At 40.7% G+C, this 17,785-nt stretch overlaps 2 protein-coding genes across 2 annotated transcripts; both read right to left on the bottom strand.

The window, feature by feature from the left end:
• Positions 1–4,945: 4,945 nt before the first annotated feature.
• On the bottom strand, positions 4,946–15,153 carry LOC133909410 (vacuolar protein sorting-associated protein 53 A-like). The gene is made up of 25 exons (XM_062351831.1): positions 14,676–15,153; positions 14,222–14,519; positions 13,976–14,070; positions 13,645–13,701; positions 13,320–13,470; positions 13,138–13,208; positions 12,846–12,970; positions 12,065–12,225; positions 11,813–11,954; positions 11,496–11,559; positions 10,689–10,877; positions 10,564–10,605; positions 10,345–10,449; positions 10,207–10,266; positions 9,782–9,859; positions 8,702–8,809; positions 8,545–8,610; positions 7,497–7,574; positions 7,255–7,388; positions 6,498–6,591; positions 6,301–6,378; positions 6,151–6,213; positions 5,814–5,882; positions 5,600–5,695; positions 4,946–5,489 (listed from the first exon to the last, which is right to left on the bottom strand). Exons 2-25 carry the CDS (start codon positions 14,268–14,270, stop codon positions 5,163–5,165), a joined length of 2,502 nt encoding a protein of 833 aa, XP_062207815.1. The 5' UTR covers positions 14,271–14,519; positions 14,676–15,153; the 3' UTR covers positions 4,946–5,162.
• Positions 15,154–15,958: 805 nt separating this feature from the next.
• Positions 15,959–17,784, bottom strand: LOC133909412 (uncharacterized). The gene is made up of 2 exons (XM_062351833.1): positions 17,646–17,784; positions 15,959–16,686 (listed from the first exon to the last, which is right to left on the bottom strand). Exons 1-2 carry the CDS (start codon positions 17,772–17,774, stop codon positions 16,378–16,380), a joined length of 438 nt encoding a protein of 145 aa, XP_062207817.1. The 5' UTR covers positions 17,775–17,784; the 3' UTR covers positions 15,959–16,377.
• Between the last annotated feature and the right edge of the window lies 1 nt (position 17,785).

Below are 17,785 nucleotides of genomic sequence, written 5' to 3'. Positions count from 1 at the left end.
ATCTGACACAGCAGCGGGCAGGCGATACGCCTCGAGCCCAGCAACGATATCTCTAAGCCGTTTCTCTTATGGGCCCCGCAGGGTGACGTGCGATGGGACCCGTCGCATTAAATGTCCCCACGCCTTCCTGCTAGACGGTGGCAGGGATTGACGTACTCAGTACAACAGGCGTGGGGGGAGTGGTTGGAAGTGATAGGCCATGCTCCCTCTTAAATGCAGCATCGGGTCTCTCACCAATTGACACATCACCGTTGAGCCCTTGTGGGGTCCACCAGTAAGGGGCTTCTCAGGTCCTCAGGGAACTCTGCGTACTCGGGGACCAACTGTTCATGGCCCCGAGCACCCTCCAAGGTTCCATTTACCGACCGGAGCTCGGTTACCGAGCTCCGGCGGTAACCGAAAATGCGCGATAACCGCGGTTACCGGTCAAAAATTCAAAAAAAATCGGAGAAAATTCATTCGGCAAATTTTAATTTTTTGCGAAAAAATCATATTTTTGCCCTCTCGGTAACCGAGCGGTTTGGGTCGGTTACCGAGCGATTTTCTCGCATTTTTGATTCGGTCGGTTACCGAGCGGTTTGGGTCGGTAACCGCTCGGTTTTCTCGATTTATCGAGCGGTTTTATCGAATTTCAGTGCAATTCAACAAAAAACCTAAAAAAGGGTTCAATCTTGTAAAATCAATAACTAATTCATCCGAGCTTCAAATCAAGTGAAATTTTTTTTGTTGGATTCCTTGTAACATGATATACATGATAAAAGTATTTATACTCATAAAAAAGTTCAAAATTTTCTGTGAGAAATTTTAGTTGTTAAACCAAGGTAAATGCATAGTTTACTCTTTGCTAATCCAAAAATCATGAAACTAATTTTGTTAGCCTTCTTACATGATCCTATATATTTTAAAAATATATGAACTCATGAATTAGTTATTGTAACATGCATGATTGTGTAAATATGTTGCGACTAGATTAATTCATAACTGACCCATCACACCTTAAAAAATAGTGAAACCACTTTCATTAGCTTATTTATATTATGATTTACATAGAAAAAATAATAGTAGACATGAAAAAATTAATTACAGTGATGTTTCTTAACATATTCACTTTATGCTTGTGAACTTTGTAAAAATCATAGAGAATTTAATAAAACTCTAAATAAAGTTAAATCAATTTTAAAGATTCTATTAAAATACATTTTATACAAGAAAAATATGTGTTTGCATGTTACACTTTTCCTTAACGTGAGTTAATAATTGAGCCGCGCGCTTCAATTTTTTTCATTTTTTTCAAACGTTCTCCCTATAGAATATGATGCAAACGACATTATTTTTGAAATTTTTTTTCACAGAAGTTCTTAGAATTATGTCTAGTTTTTTTTAAGATTTGTTTTGAATTTTTTTTTTATTTTTTTTTTTCGAATTTTTTGAATTCAAATTTCGGTTACCGAGCGGTTTTTGAAACCGGACCGGACTGGGAAGGTCGGTAACCGCGATTTTTGAGCGGTTACCGATGGTTTTTTGAACCCTGGCACCCTCTCCCGGATTTAACTCTTCTCGGATCCTTGGGGAACTTCGGTGCTTGGAGGCCAACTGTTCATGGCCCCGAGCACCCCTCCCGGAACTGGCTCTTCTCGAGTTCTCGGGGAACTTCAGTGCTCGGGGGCTAACTGTTCATGGCCCCGAGCACCCCTCCCAGAACTGGCTCTTCTCGAGTCCTCGGGGAACTACGGGTACTCGAGGACCACTGTTCATAGCCCCGAGCACCCCTTCCGGAACTAGCTCTTCTCGATCCTCGGGGAGATGGTCCATGAGGGAAGGCGTCACGTGGCATTCTGTTGTCATGGCCTCGGAACTCGGGGACACATGGTTCCCATGTCACCGACAGAGGTATTATTTACTCCCTCTGGCATTACCCATGTTTCCAAGAATCAAAGTATAGCACCAATTATTTGGTGCTTCATCGTCCCCCAGTTTCTTTGATAAAATCTTATAGGAAAACCATCCGACCCTGGGATCTTGATCGGCCCAATTTGAAAGAGTGCATTTGATATCTCCTCCTCCGTGAACTTCCTGCATAGCATCGCATTCATATCTTGTACAACATGCTTATCAATTAACTAAACAATTACATAATTGCATTAGGATCACATGATGGGGCTTTCGTATACAACTCCTTAAAATAGGAAGTAGCCATTCTTTTCATCGCAGTGGGAACTCTCCCATCTACATGTCGCAATTCAGATATTTTGTTCTTTCTGGCTCTCCAGACTGTCTGGTTATGGAAAAACCTTGTATTTCTATCTCCTTTTAGCCAATTAATTCTAGACCATTGCAACCAAAACATCTCCTTTTTATGTAAGATCTCATTCATCTGGTCTTGTATCCATCTGACTTCTCTCCTATCCATATGTTCAGCTTGGAGTGCGCACAATTTCTCTCCTTCACTATAATCTCCAGACAGCATACCACGTGCGACGTATCCATTGAAAAATGACGGTAGCATGAATTCCAGAAAACAACGTGGTTAGGGGAGCAACATGTGCATGCCAGCACTGCCTTGAACTATGCTGCCATGATTGACCGTTGATGAGAAAAACTGTAATCAAATGAACGAGATGGAATCATGCTGCAGCTTGTTCCGAATCCTTTCTCCACATCCTCCCACCACTGATCTCGGTATGACCGGCTGGGAAGTTGTAGTTTTTTTTTCTTTTCAAGTACAAGTCGATGTGCACACACTTATACACTCATCACCAACATCCACTAGGAGTGTCCACACATCTTAACCGCATTGGAGGCCTAACCTCATATATACTTTTATAAAATATATAAGTTAGAATAAACTCAATCAATCTCTACTGTTCACTTAAGTTGATCAAACGACTACTATACATAGTTTGATTCTATTTCTCATTTCAAAAATACATTTAATCTTTTATTATTTATCTTTCATACATAGATATCTAATATTTATCTTATGTATATTTGAAAAATACATTCGATCTCCTATTATTTGCCTTCATACCTAGACGTCTAGTATTCACTGAATTAAAATTAATTTACACATGTGTGAAATAAGTGTGTAATTGCTAAGAGTAACACGTTTTTATCACTGGATGCACCCATACTCCACTATTACTGATCAAAATTTAATTCTTAAGAAAGGTGAACACACAAACCGATGTCTAGTACTCAAATTTAGGTGGGCAAAATCCAACACTAGGATATTAACCAGTTCTCATTTTTAGTTTTTCCTAAGATGCTTACGGTATGATTGTTAGCCGTGAAGTTCGAGTAAGTTGCCAGCGTTTCCTCAACAGCTTCCGTCATCCTATTAAAGTTAAACGAATACAACGATAAACTCACCTAGAAACCTAAGTTAATAGAAAACACGAGCAATTCAATTATACTTTTAAAAAGCTAGAAATGCCCAAGAGCTGTGCTAGTCATTGTTTGGAGTCAGATCTGTATCGCCGTCTTGTTCTGCATTTGGGAGGACAATATGGACCCGTATGCAGAGGAGCAGTAAACCATCCTGTCTGCCCAGTTCATGAACCGGAGGATCTCGGCTGTTTTGCCCCTGCGCACACATGCGCATGTGGGCTGTGTTGGCAGCGCGCAAGTGGCAGTCTTGCCGAAACGGACCACACAACCCCAGCGCGAAAAGAACGATGGATTTTCAGATGCTCGAATGAGCAGCTACGAGCCTACGGCAGAACCGGATTCAGCACTACAGAAAAGAAGCTTTAGCACTGCCTTGAAGGCCTGCAAGATCCTTTTCCAGAACTGAGACGAGCTGCTTTCTTCTTCCAGGATCCGTTGCGTGCAGACGCAGAACATCACCACTGACCGTTTTGATTGTGCTATCGGTTGCAGATGGCCTTGATTGCTTGGTAGGTAGAGATCTGAATGAGAGATCTGGACGCATACAGTACTGGTTTAAAGTCACAAGCTGCGCTGGTGACAGGATGGATAAGTTGATCTGCAAATATGTCTGATGGGGAAAATTTCAGTGCAAACCAATTCTTCGGTGCAAACCGTGAAAACTCTCTAAAAAACATGTTTAGATGCACCCAAAAAATCGGAAAAAAATCACACATGTACATAAGTGGGTGACACACATGCATATAAAAATTCAAGGCTAAACTCTTTTTAGTTCATGAGATATAAAAATGACAAATCGGATTTACATGAGGGGGTGATACTGATTTTTGTCATTTTTGTCTTTTTCTTTCCGATTTGTCATTTTTATATCTCATGAACTAAAAAGAGTTTAGCCTTGAATTTTTATATGCATGTGTGTCACCCCCTTATGTACATGTGTGATTTTTTTCCGATTTTTTGGTGCATCTAAACATGTTTTTTAGAGAGTTTTCACGGTTTGCACTGAAGAATTGGTTTGCACTGAAATTTTATGTGTGATTGATGCTTGCTTGCAACTCCCTGTAATGCACAGTGTAGTGTTTGAATCCAACTCAAAAAAATGAATTATCGGGCCGAATGATGCAGAGGAACGTCTTCAATGATTGTCTGTGTAGAGAATATTCTTCTAGTAGGGTGCAGATGCTGTTCTAGTGCTAAGCGTATATATGGAACTGAATGGTCTTTAATAAGGTTTATTCTAACACACGTCCTTGTTCAATCGTCTGAAAACATCGATACTTGCAGTCGGCGGTGGATTTGGAACACGCCAGCATGGTTAGGGCTGGGAATTCGGGATTTGGGAGATCTCCGGCCTTAGACGGATGACCCGAGCAGCTGCCAGACCGGAGGATGGTGGCGTGGAGGTGCGACGAGGTGCTGGCGTCATGGGTGGTAGGAGGACGGGGTTGGTAGTGAGGGTGACGGAAATGGATTAGTTAGCGCGACGGAGATGACGAATAGAGGAGGTTAAGGATCTTAATAGGTGGTGAGGGGTTAGAACTTTGAGGTTTGAGGCACCAAACCAGAAAATTGTTATCTCATAGCTAAACCTATCTCAAAATCTCCTTGATACAACTGTCACAATTCGTTCTCTGCAAAATGGGACGGTCTGTCAAAAAGGTTTACTCATTATACACCGAAGGTTAGAGTACAGGTGTACACAGTGTGGAAAGAATTTGCTATATCTATGTGCACTGCAAGAGGGGCGCAAACTATGAACAAGCACCGGCAAAATTTTACGCGTTGAAGAGCTTGCGGAACGGCCCGTCCTTTCGATCTTTGGCCGCCTCCGTCAATGCAAGGAACCTCTTGAACCCGGTCGTTGCTGCTCCCCGCCCAAGCGCTGCAGCTCGGGCAAGCACGTCCTCTCGGTTAGCCAGGGCTCCCGAAAAGGCAGCCATGCTTGGTGTAATTGAAATGGCCGGAGTTGAGACCGGTGCAATCGCGACAGATGCAGCGGCGACTGGTGGCACGACCGTCGGAGTCACGGTCGGGTGTATGATGGCAGGGGCGTGCTTGTTGAAGTCCTCCAGGATAGCTTGCTGATCTGCTTTCTTCAAGCCCTGTGACAGAGGAAGAACAACAAGAGCAACAGTTGAGTGTGCATTAACCCCAAGTGATGGGAGGCCGTCGTAATAGGCATAGAAAAGAGGCCAGATTTTTCAGCAAAAACCTTGAGGTCAAGTATCCGCTGAAATTCAAGAGGCGTGCCTTCCGGAAGGAGAGCACGGTATGTATTAGCAACAGAATCAACTGGTGACAAAATAACCTGCATGGCGTGACGTCATTAACTTGATACTGTCTAGAGGTAATCATTCTGCAAAGTGCCTTTTCAGCAATACTGATGAAAATAACCAACACTATCAAGGTCATTTTCCCCAATTTACCTTAAGGAGTGCTTCAGCTTTACTCATTTCCCGATTCACAAACTTTGAGTAGCTAGCAGCAACTGTACTCTGTACAATGAAAAGAAACACATACGAGATATGGAACATTACTCAGAAATCTATCTTCTCGGTACAATTAAAATCAAGCATAGACAACAAATATGCTGCATTAGCAGCCGATATTTTTGGGTAAACAAATTTATTCCCACAGATTCAAAAAAATACTTGAAACAAAAGAATCCCTCCACTTGGCAAGTTTCCTTAACCCGCCACTAGATTATGTAAGATACATAGACCATCCATTATGCTGATGATTTTGTGCTGATTAGAAGGTTACCTGTTTTCCAAGAGCTGGTATGTCCAGGAGAATAGTTTTAACTGCTTGAGTGTCCAAAAGCATCTAGGGGAAAATGCAAAGCGATGAGAAATGTCCTGAATAGTGAATAACACACAAAAAAAAAGGCTTCACGTGGAAATAGTAATGTACCTGCTGTGCACCAGTTTCTGATATATGCTTGCACTTGTATATATTGAGATAAAACCGAGGCCCAAGAGAAGCGGCAAGCTGCATCAGAACAATGCAGTAAGTATAATAGACTATGATGAGAGCCAATATATGGTTTATGACAAAAGATGAAAGACCTGCGAGGATTTACCCAGAATAAAGATGATTTCTGAACTTACTTTATCCAGGAAATACTGGAAGTAGGTAGGTGAAAGCAGGCTACCGAGCACAGGAATACTGCTGGACAGAATAGAGCTGATACCATTCACATATCTGGCATGGAACATTGAATCCTCTTAGCAGATGTTGATATACTTGAAAAATGATAATGAATTGTTTTGGCTGATCTGAAAACTTTGCAAGGCAAAGAATGCTTATATAAAGAAAAAAATTGTATTAATGTTCGCTATTTAAAAAACAAAGAAGACAGTGTCCCCAACTTTCAAAGATCTGTTTAATGTGTATATGTATATAGAGCAAAAATCATTTTTGGGTGCTAACATGCTAATTGGTGACACTTAGATGGACAATATTTTGGTAAAACTTGAAGGGTTGGGATCCCAAATACAGAATTTCCCAACTTATTAGGGCTACATGCAAAATTGTCCATTCATGCTTCCCCAAGTCCACCTAAATCTGTTAAGTCTAGCAATCCATCATTTGTGTAAGTATATATGCAGCCTGACAAGATTAGTTCCCAATTAGCAGTCCACAACAAATCTTATCTTCTTTTCTTTTCAATCAAATAGCATTGACTACACCAGCTGCAAAATGCGTCACATCATCGCTATGTTATGACTTATGATAGACTCTCATATTTTTCAATTTCCCATCAAAACTAAACTTCAGGACTGACTTTTGTAAAGCGTATGATCTGTATCACATATTAGCTCCAAAGCACATAAAATGAATATCAGCAGGGGAACAAAATCATACTCTGATTGATCGCCGACGCTTTCAAGGGTGACCCATGGAACACGAGTCATTGCAACCATTTCAGCATCAAATTTGGTTTCAAGCCCATGTACAAGCGTCATCAATGCTTTTGTGATCACGGCTGAGAATTCATCCTGCACGTATTGAAGTATTGAGGTCTTTTCTAGAACTCTAACAATAACATCACTACCACATTCACATCAGGTAGAGAAAAAAAAGAACAAACGATAACGATCGGTCACCTGAACTTCAGACATGTCCACCTTATCAGCAAACTGAGGGTTAATCATCTTAGCGACATTTTCAGCTAACTCACCGGACTGTAAATTTTTTGTAGAGAAAGTTAATAGTAACAAAAGGAGTTTGAGAGAAATCGTCAGTAACACATGCAAGAATGTCACACACAACAAGGAAAAAATAGCTACATGCTGCTGTGCAAGTGCTAGATTTGCAAAATACAACTGCAAACATCGGATAGCTTGCTATTTGATTAACAGATTTTTTTTCACCTAGTTTTGCTCTGTGTCAGCCTCATTCCATACTCTACCCTTTTCTCTCCCCCATGTGTACCCTCCTTTCCTCTGCACAGTTCTGATACAAGGCCCGGTCTAAGGGGAGCTTCCCAACGAGATAAAAGCCCATTGAAGACTCCTAGGGGCAACTCCTCTCAGCCAGCTGAATGCCACCACTGAGGCAGCGTTGGTGGATAATGATGATAAACCATAGTACAAGATACTATTCTAGTCTCAGATTGCAATCAGGACATGGGTATCTAACTTTTTAACCAATAAACTTAAGCACTAGATGGGATCACCAAGCAGGAACTATTGTACTACCCACTCCCAACACCAGCTAGCCAATGTAAAATGGAACTATACGGGGGATCTTCCATCGAGGAACTGGGGAGGTGGTGCCTATGGAGAACTATGGACTGGTAACATAAATATGACTATAGAGAAGGGTAGGCCAGGATGAAAGAATTCTGAAAATATAAAAGGGGAGATTAGGTATTATTATATTCCTATTATTCTTTTATAAACCAACAGTGCCATTTCAAAGAGGCTTGCTTATAGAGGCACTTTGCAAGTGGAGTACCAATGCAATGGCATAAATCTGTAAGCATTAACTCAAGAACAGAAATGTCACTCATAACTGAATGTGTGAACCTAGAATGTAGTCTGAATATGTTGTTTATTTCAACCAAGAGAGAAGTGATTAACAATGTGTCAATGCCATAATTTCATTCCATTTCTTTCTACACCAAGCTACTGGAAGGTAAAATTGACTTACTGTCTGGTGACAATATTCTGCAGTATTGACAATGTAGCATATCATCCTCTCATCCCTGTCTGAGGTCTGCAGTAATGGCCACAGGAGACAGGACATAAAATGCTGCTACTAGATGAAGAAAAAAAATAGATTTTTTTTTCAATGATGACTATCATACCCTGATCTGTCCATCAGTACCAGTAGCAGCTGCAACAATACCAGTACCACCTTTTGGTAACCGGGCATATAACTTAGCTGCATAGGCTTTAAGTATTCTTTGAAACACCTGCGAAAATAGAGGGGGAAAATGAACACATTCAAAGGCCAAACTTTATCAGCTTTGATAGAAATACCTAATAGTAAAAAATATCCGTGATCAACCCGTTGAATGTCAAACATAATCACCATTGATACTTTATAAAAATCTAAGCATAAACAACCATAGTCAATATGTGCCCAAATAGTTCATCTACTCTTGGAACGGTCAGTGTTCACTCAACACAGGGGGGATCTAAACATAGGGCTCTTACGGCCATGAGAACCTCAATAAAATTTATGAAAAATCCAAATAATAATAATAGGTCTCGCTTACGACACAATTAGCCCTAGGTGTAGCCTAATCCTAACTCTGCCCCTGAGTCCACGCAACTACTAACCTAAACTCCAAGACAATTCAAAAGGATGTCAAATTCTATTTCATAAGATAGCTCGTGCAAGGTTCGCTCATGGTGCATTTCTCCTTCTATAAGTACAATCACTGCTCTGTAGCCTCTCACCAATTGAACAGTGCATAAAGACCAATATCAGAGGTAGCAAACAATAAATAATGATACCAAATAGTGAAATCAACAGCCTTCACTGCAGAACAAACTGATCATGAAGCAGTAAGCAGTTAAATTAGAAAATAAAAGGCACTGACAGATGCGTGTTTATGTGTTTTTTAAATTGTTATACAATTCAAATGATTTTTCCTGAACTGAGACATTTTTGTGGTCATATTCGTATTTGCTTCATTTTTTCCGATAATGGAAGCTTAATTGATTCTCATCGATTGACATTTGTTTCATATCCATTCAGTATTGGGATTTGGTGTATCTGAGGTGTTCCTATCCGTTTCCTTATCTGGGGACATATGAGAGCAAACATTGTAGAGCCATTATCCATCCATACTCAATCCATTCTCATCCTTACTTAGAGCAAACAAGGAACTGTACATGAAAAGGAAAACTGCCAGCTAAAGCTGAAAAGAACTGTCTACCTGAAACAAGTTGAATAAAGTTTGGTTCTTTGTTAATGCGCTGCATCTCTTTAAGCTTTTCCTAATTACCAAGAACACCTGCATAAGTCAGATTGTAAAGCAGATTAAGATAATATGTTGATAGAAACTGCCAAGCACAAAATGCCGAGTATCACATAAATCTGCTAGAAGGCCAGCTTTGGAAAAGCTAGACCTAATTTGGCAGTTTATACCATTGTACAACACAAGATTTATAAATTCTTCCAATACAAGCCCAAGGAGGAAAAAACAGAGATGGCAAGAACTAGCCACTTTTTAACCAATTCAACAGGAAACAATAAAAGGGCTTTTGGCAAGGTTTCACCAAGCCTGGAAACTGCTGCTGGTCATCAGGAGTAAACCTTCTAGAAAGAAAATTGTGAATTGCCATGTAGTTTTTCCTTTACCTGCATGCTGCTTGATAGAATGTTTGTCTGACTTCCTTCCTCTATTTCCCATCTTTCTTCCTGTCAGAACAGAAGGGTGAGCCCACGGTAAACAGACCTAAACACCATGCATTCCAGTTATATGTATGTTTCGTGTACCTGGGCAAGTTTATCTAATTGGTCCACTAAAGATTTCTCCTCGAGTTCTATGTACACAGACATATATGGTTCAAAACAAGAAGATACGATTCCATGGAAGTTAAACTGCAAGAACACCAGGCCAAAATATGAGATATGAATATATAGCACGGATCATCATCCAAAACTGGCAGAAACAGTACTAAACATGCACCAAACAAGAGCTGATAGATTACTAACCCCAGCACCAGGAAATGACAAATCTTTCTGCTTTTCTTTGTCCTGCCAGTAAAGAGTTGCAGAAGAGTTGGGGAAAATATATAATAACAAGGAAAAAGAAAAAATGAAGACTAAACAGCCAATACTTGTTCAGCTTCATCATTGGGCACTGCCAGTTTCTTCTCATATTTCTTCCGTATGTCTGAAACAATTTTATTGTGTTCTCCACCCTCATCTTCATCGTCACTCCCTGACTCTTTATTTTGAGCAGCAGTAGTTCCACCACTGAATTTCTCTGCCAGTTCTTCCTCAAATTCAAGGGTCCTCTGGAATGCCTGCATTGCAAGAATCTCAACATGTTGAGTACAGAAGCTCTATATAGCAAATGAATCAGTTAACATACCCAAGTCAACCATCCAAACATTTCACAGATATATCTATCACTGCAAGACTTATAATGTTACTCCCTCTGGTAAAAAATACTTGACGTTTTGGACATGGCACGTTCTCCGATGTGTATGTGTTTGACCACTCTTTCTATTAGAATATATTTATAATATCCAACAAATTTATGAGTTATGAAAGTATATTTCAAGACAAATCTACACATACAATTTTCATGTTTCCAAAACAAATTTTTTGAAGTTATTGATGGTCAAAGTTTAAAAAGTTTGACCGGACCTTGTCCAAAAGGTCAAGTATTTATGACTGGAGTGCAATACTGTGAATCACATAAATTTTGTTTGTTTTCTTGATCTCTTGTGACATTACAGGAAATGGAAGATCTGACAAAAGGTCTTCAACCAAATTAGACCACTACAAAGATCACCAAAAGACCTAGGACACTTAATAGTAAGTAGGCTATCAATCATTTGCACAGCATGGTAAGAAAAATGGCACATAGTCATTTCCATTTGTTATCCATGCTTCCAAGAAATAACAAGAGAAGTTACCAATAACAAAGTTGCAACATCTGGTTTTTCTTTGAGACTGTTGAGGATATCGACAAGCTGGGCCCTGAAAAAGAAGAATTTTGACCTTTAAATTGATTTGTAAAGTGGAAGATAAGAATTGATCAAAATGCTGTAGCAGAACTTTGCAGCTTTGGGGACATGAATTGATTAAAGAAGACCAATTTGGTCAAACATAAGTGCCAATATAATGAAGCAAATAAGAAGTAAAATCAAGTCAAAAATGCTGCTTTAGTTCTATGTAATCTTAATTTGAAGGAAGATCATTAACTCCAAAACTACAGAGGGTGAAATCAGACCTTGTAATCTTACAGAACTGGATACACAACAAATAGTCAACATGCCAGGAAGGTGGAAATATTTTCCAGGTGTCTTCATTTGACCGTAATCGACGTTTAATCCATGCATATCTCCTTTCAGTCTTGTCTAACTTGGCAAGTTCTGTTTTTTTTTTCAGAAGTATCAAAATAGCAGTGAAGAAAGAAGAGTAAGTAAATTTATACTAAAATTACAAAGTAAACTGGTCTATGTAAGATATGCAAGGTTTTGACCTGCTCCTTCAAAAATCTGCCTATATGAGGTGAGTTCCTTGCTGCAAAAATTCTTTACCAGTTCTTCCCTTACAGATGGTTCCAATGCATCAACCACCAAACAAGCATTAGATAGTTGCTGCAATAGCATGGCATCTTCTGCTTCCTTCCCAGTTCCTAAACTGCAAAAGTAGACCAATTAGTGGGTCCATTTCACAGTAGGAAGTAAGAGATATATAGAAAACAGAATAATTGTCAACTGAGTAAAACTTTAAATTGCTAGATTGTCATACAATTCATAGGGCACAAAACATGCTCTGGGTTCCAAAACTGCTGGTTACCAGCAGGTACCAGTATTTGGTAAACCAAGCTATTTAGGGACATACATTACAATGCTCAAAAGAACAGGTATACTAGGCAGTGTATAAGGCTGTATACAACAAACTGGTGCCCCTACCTATTACTAGATACTACATCAGAGACCAAATGATACATGTTACCAACTTAGAACCTTGATTACAGATTTTTCTTACAAGTTATTCTGTATTACAATGGATTTGAATAATTCTGGTCAAATTCCACAGTACTGAGTGATATACTTGAAAATGAAAAACAAACGAAAAGGTTGCCACTCTGCAAGTTAGGCCACTTGTTTCCAGCTGACACATGGATATAAGCTGTGCTTTGCCATGGTCTGACTAGTTTATTGGCCAGGAATTGGCCAGAAATAGGCACTGCCACCAACTGGTACTACTCTGGCACCTTTTTTCACAATAACAAAAAAAATTTAATTGCTGTGTACCTTGAAAAATCTGAAAATGCATGGGATTTGAGGATTTTCTTGATGTTCCTGAATTTCTCTCTGAGCTCAGTTATCTTAGGCACATCCCTATAGGCTTCAAAATGACTGCATAACTGGTTTACTGCCTGAAGAATGAAATAAAATTAGGAGTTTTTTTGGAAATCTTGCGCTCCAATTACAAGCGCTGGCATGCCAATCATGCAGGATGATCACATTAAGTGTTAAATATTGCGGAAATTGAAATCAGTGCTAGAACGTTTACAATTGTATAACCTAACTAGTTCTATCTTACCTCTAGCTGTGCAGCTGCTTCTTTATACTGCCGTTTTGATGCCATAACCTGAAGTTGCTCGACAGCAGAAACTACACAAGCATGGTGCAATATGATTTAGCAAAGGATGATGTAGCTTGCTACATCACTCTTTTTAAGCATGCTAGCACATGTACCCACAGAAAAAAGAGGAAGAAACTAACCAAGCATAGTAAGACGGTGAAGAGCAGTTATTGTAGTTGTTATATGCCTCTTGGCGCAATCCAGCTTTTTTATGTCACGACAGATTTCTTGAACCATTGTTTCACTTTGTTCAGCCTTTGTTTTTATCTCATGAATCTTGTGCATTAGTTCCTGTTAGTTGGCAACAGAGTTAGACTTCAAGCAAGCCATTAAGTGGTCACTTTAGTATCTGACTAACTTTTCTTTTCCTGGAGCAAATTGAAGATACATCATGCTGCTCAATCAATGACCCAAACAAGTTCATTGTGGGCAAATTTGATGACGCGTGGAAAGTGAAATGATGACCTGAACAGCACTTGTCGCTGCAGCAAGTTCTTCCTTGGCCTTGGTTCCCGAGTTGCTCTGTGGAGTAAAAACAGTTTTCCATCATCCAATGTAGCATAACAACAAGTAAAAGTCAGCACATACAAATCATTTATTCCTTTGCTTCGAGCAGCACAATTTCATTAAGAGCAAATCCTAAGTAAATTCATTACAACTGCATCCCTATAATACTCATCAAAGCATGAAACACGTCAATTTGGCCGGTTCAGTTTTAACTGTTTCCGGTCCAAAGCGTGTACACATTACAAACAGCAGCATTGCACGACACAAACGTGAGACCACAAGGCTGAACCTGCTGGCGGACGGCGGCGAGGATGCTGGCGTCCACTCGTCGAATCTCGCTCTGTATCTTCTGCATCAACGGCTCGACGCCCGACAACGACGCCTCTGCAGGACGCAACAAAATCAAATGCAAACTGTTACCCTAGGAGCTCAACGGCACAGCTCAAACGAGCGCATTGCCGCAGCAGCAGCAGCATCAGGAGCATGTCCCCATGTGAGCGAGGAATCATCGATTTGAATGGAGCGGCGCGCGTACCAGTGGGGAACATCTGATTGATGTACTCGAGGGCGCTGGACCTGTCCATTTCTCCGGCGAGATCTCCCCCACGCGCGCCCGCGCTCGGAGGATCTAGAGAGGTCTAGAAGGATCTGGAAGGGGAGGGCGGCGAGGTGGGGCCGATCTGGTGGGGCCGGAGCGGCGGGCTGCCCCTCGCGCGCGCGTGGGGAGGAGGTGGCGGAAGAGGAGGAATCGCCGGCGGGACTCGCCGTCGTCGACTGCTGCTCGGCCGTTCAACAGATGGCGTCCAGTTGATGCCTTATGAGGGAGTCGGTTGCTGCTCGCGGGGTCCGTCGGAGGGGAAAAATTCAGACGGTTTATTAGTTTTGAGATTAGTGCTGGATGTAGTGGAAAAAAATTATAGAGCATACGAAAGAATCAATAGAGAGATGTATATAGGTGGTATGGATAAATGAGATAACCGTATAATTACATTTTGTTATGAATTTGCTCTTTCCCAGAGTCTAAGATTAACGCTGCATAGGTAAAAAAAATCATAAAGTAGATGAAAAATCAACAGATTGATGTATATTATACAGAATGGAGAATGGATGAATAGAAACGATAATCGTATGATCCCATCTTATTGTCAAGTTGCTCTTTCCCAGGTCCGTCCGACGACCCACACGGTGAATGGAGAGTACTTAAATATATGAGGAAGCTGCACTTCTGAAAAGCTTTGGCGACAGCGCTTCCATATGTCTGAACAACCCAGATCAACCAAGTATCACATTTGAGTTAGCTCTTGAGACACTCAAGATCACAGATTTGGTGACAGCGCTTCCATGTCTGAACAACCCAGGTCCACCAAGTATCATATATGAGTTGGCCCTTGAGACACTCCAGATCACAGATTTGGTGACAGCGCTTCCATGTCTGAAGCTCCAGTGGAAGATAATCTTTCATCTTCTTTTGTTCTACTGTTTCTTAGACAATGCGAGGACTTTTGCCAAGTTCGATTTGGCAGCATCAAGCAGGGGATCAGACTGCAGAGCTTTCTCGAAACAGATAATAGCATCCTCACAACGGCCCTCCGCGACAAATACAAGCCCCAGGTTGTTGTTGGCTGGTGCATATCCAGGACACAGTTCCAACGACCTCAGTAACATCTTTCTTGCAAATTCATAGTTCCTATGCTGCCGATAAAAAATTCCAAGATTAGAGAAGATTGCATGCGACTGCTGGCTTGAAGATAGTACCAGTGCCCGCTTATATACAGTTTCAGAAGACGGATCATCGGATAGTTGCAATGCAATACCTGTGAAAACAAGAAGTTAAGCTTAGATACTGATCATACGGTGCAATCATTATAAAGGAGTCAAAGTATCGGAAAGTAAACAGGAGACACCAGTAAATTAATTGTACGGCGATTTCATTCCCTTATTCAGAGGTAAGACTTGGTGCATTTCTGGAACTGATTAGATGAAATAGTAAAAAGCGAAAATTACTGAGACCTGAACAAGTATATTAACAAGTCATTTTTAGACATTTTCATTGGCAAAGTATATGACATCAGGGTTGCCCACCAAAAGAAAAGAGCCATCACTTACAAAAAGTAGTTGAAATTACAAATGATTGGAGTGTTAGTGCAACAAAAGCTAGTATCCGTTCGAATGCACTCAAGGAACTTGGTATTGTCACCATTCAATTCTACAGGATCGTTGACTAGAGGAATACAAAAGACTGAGCTGAACCGAAAACTTACCAAGATTGGACCAGGCATAGCTGCAATCCCGGGAACGAGCTAATGCAGCTTTAAGGAAATTTACAGATCTGCTGAACTGAGTCATGCAAACATTGTACAAGCCAAGTTGATACCACTGAACAGCGTCGTCTGGGTCTTCTTGGATTGCCTGCAAATAAGAACATTAAGGTCTTGTTTGCTTTTCATTCTAATTATAGATTCTAGCCCAAAAGCAAAAGCAAAAACAAACGGTCCAAATCTAAAAGCTGATTCTCACGTTCCACAAGCTAAGTTGTACTACGAAATCCCACAATACACGATCTAGTGGGAACGAGCTTCTACACAGAATCCAGATTGTGACAATCCAAAGCAAAAAACAAAGAGGGCCTTACTCCACTACTTTCTAGTGCCCAGGTTTTACACTTGCCAATCCAAACAAAAGCGAATGACTTCAGTTTATTAATAGTTTCATCATCTGTTTTAGTGTATAAAGAGCTCGCTCTTCTGCATCATTAAGATTGATATGTTCGGTATCATAAGCAGCTGCAATTTCATGTTGTGCTCTGTGAGCCATTACCAACCCAGCCCATGCAATTGGGGCATCAACTGCTGAAGGATCTCCTTCTTTCAGAACTGTTGCCGTTTCATTTGAAGCCCAGAGAAGTTGATCACCAGAACACTGTGACCTTACAGTATCTCTGATACGGTGAACTGCAATAGCATACCAAGCAGGCATATGATTGGGTTCCAATTTTGCTGCCTGCAAAGCATAGTGCAAAAAAAGAGTTTATGACAGGTTTTCTGTGCCCTGTATATTCAGGCCTTCAGCACCTGTCTCGCAGTGAAATGCAACATTGCTGGCCATTTAGTATCAGAACAAAAGGAAAGTACTGAACAGTACTGAACATATTCAGTGATGGCCACTTGGCCAGTGGTGGAGCAGGAGGAAAACTGGGTGCTAGACAAATTGTTTAATTCTCACTTGACTTTATAGGTTATAGGCTTATAGCCATAAGGGACGGGGGGAAGGGGGGATGGTCTATGTAAATTTAGGGATAGGGACGAGTGACCAGTTACTATAGCTGACGAGAGGAGAGTTGGTGACAACAACAAACCCAGATTGGTTTAACCTGAAACCTGAAATAAACAGTCAGATGGGGCAAGCACCAAGCCTAGGAAATAAATCTATTCAAACAAGCCTAGAACATCAAAATCCTCCCTAGGTAGCAAATGCGTTAACCAGTTCCCACGACAGGTTACAATTCCTATGGCCATATTGCCAAACAAATTAAGTGAATCATATTACTGTACTGTACAATACCTTTGCTATACAGAGTTTGCTCAATAGCTAGAGTAGTACAAGTGTACAACATGGATAGTGGGCACTGGGCACACACAAATAGAAAACCTTCTAATATGACACGAGCGACAGCATTATTGTCTATATACAGTGTATACAATTGTTGTCAAACCAGAATGTTTATTTTTTTCTCTTCAAGACCCAATATGCGAACTAGTGAAAGAGAGGTTTGCCAGGTCAATTATAAACAGACTTCTGGTAATCATATCATCGGAATACTTGTTTTAAAATCATCTAAACAGTTGGGAGTAGTTAGTTCCTCATGGATTCGAAAATTTATGGAATTACAAGCATTGCCTGATGAACTAGGAACTGCCAATCAACAGTGAACTGACCACTTGCGCCATCAGATCACTTACCTGCATTTTATAAATATGCATATGATTTCTGTTACTGTCACAATCTTCAAAAGGCAGCGACTCGGGGACAACTCCAGCCCCAAGCCCAAAACCTCCCCTTAGCGCGCTAGATCCGGCAGCGGCCTGCATTGGCTCCGGAG

Source organism: Phragmites australis, chromosome 2 (assembly GCF_958298935.1).
Source record: "Phragmites australis chromosome 2, lpPhrAust1.1, whole genome shotgun sequence".
NCBI classification, from domain to species: Eukaryota; Viridiplantae; Streptophyta; class Magnoliopsida; order Poales; family Poaceae; genus Phragmites; species Phragmites australis.
Note: the sequence above shows the minus strand (reverse complement) of the source record. Positions and strands in the feature narration are given on the sequence as shown.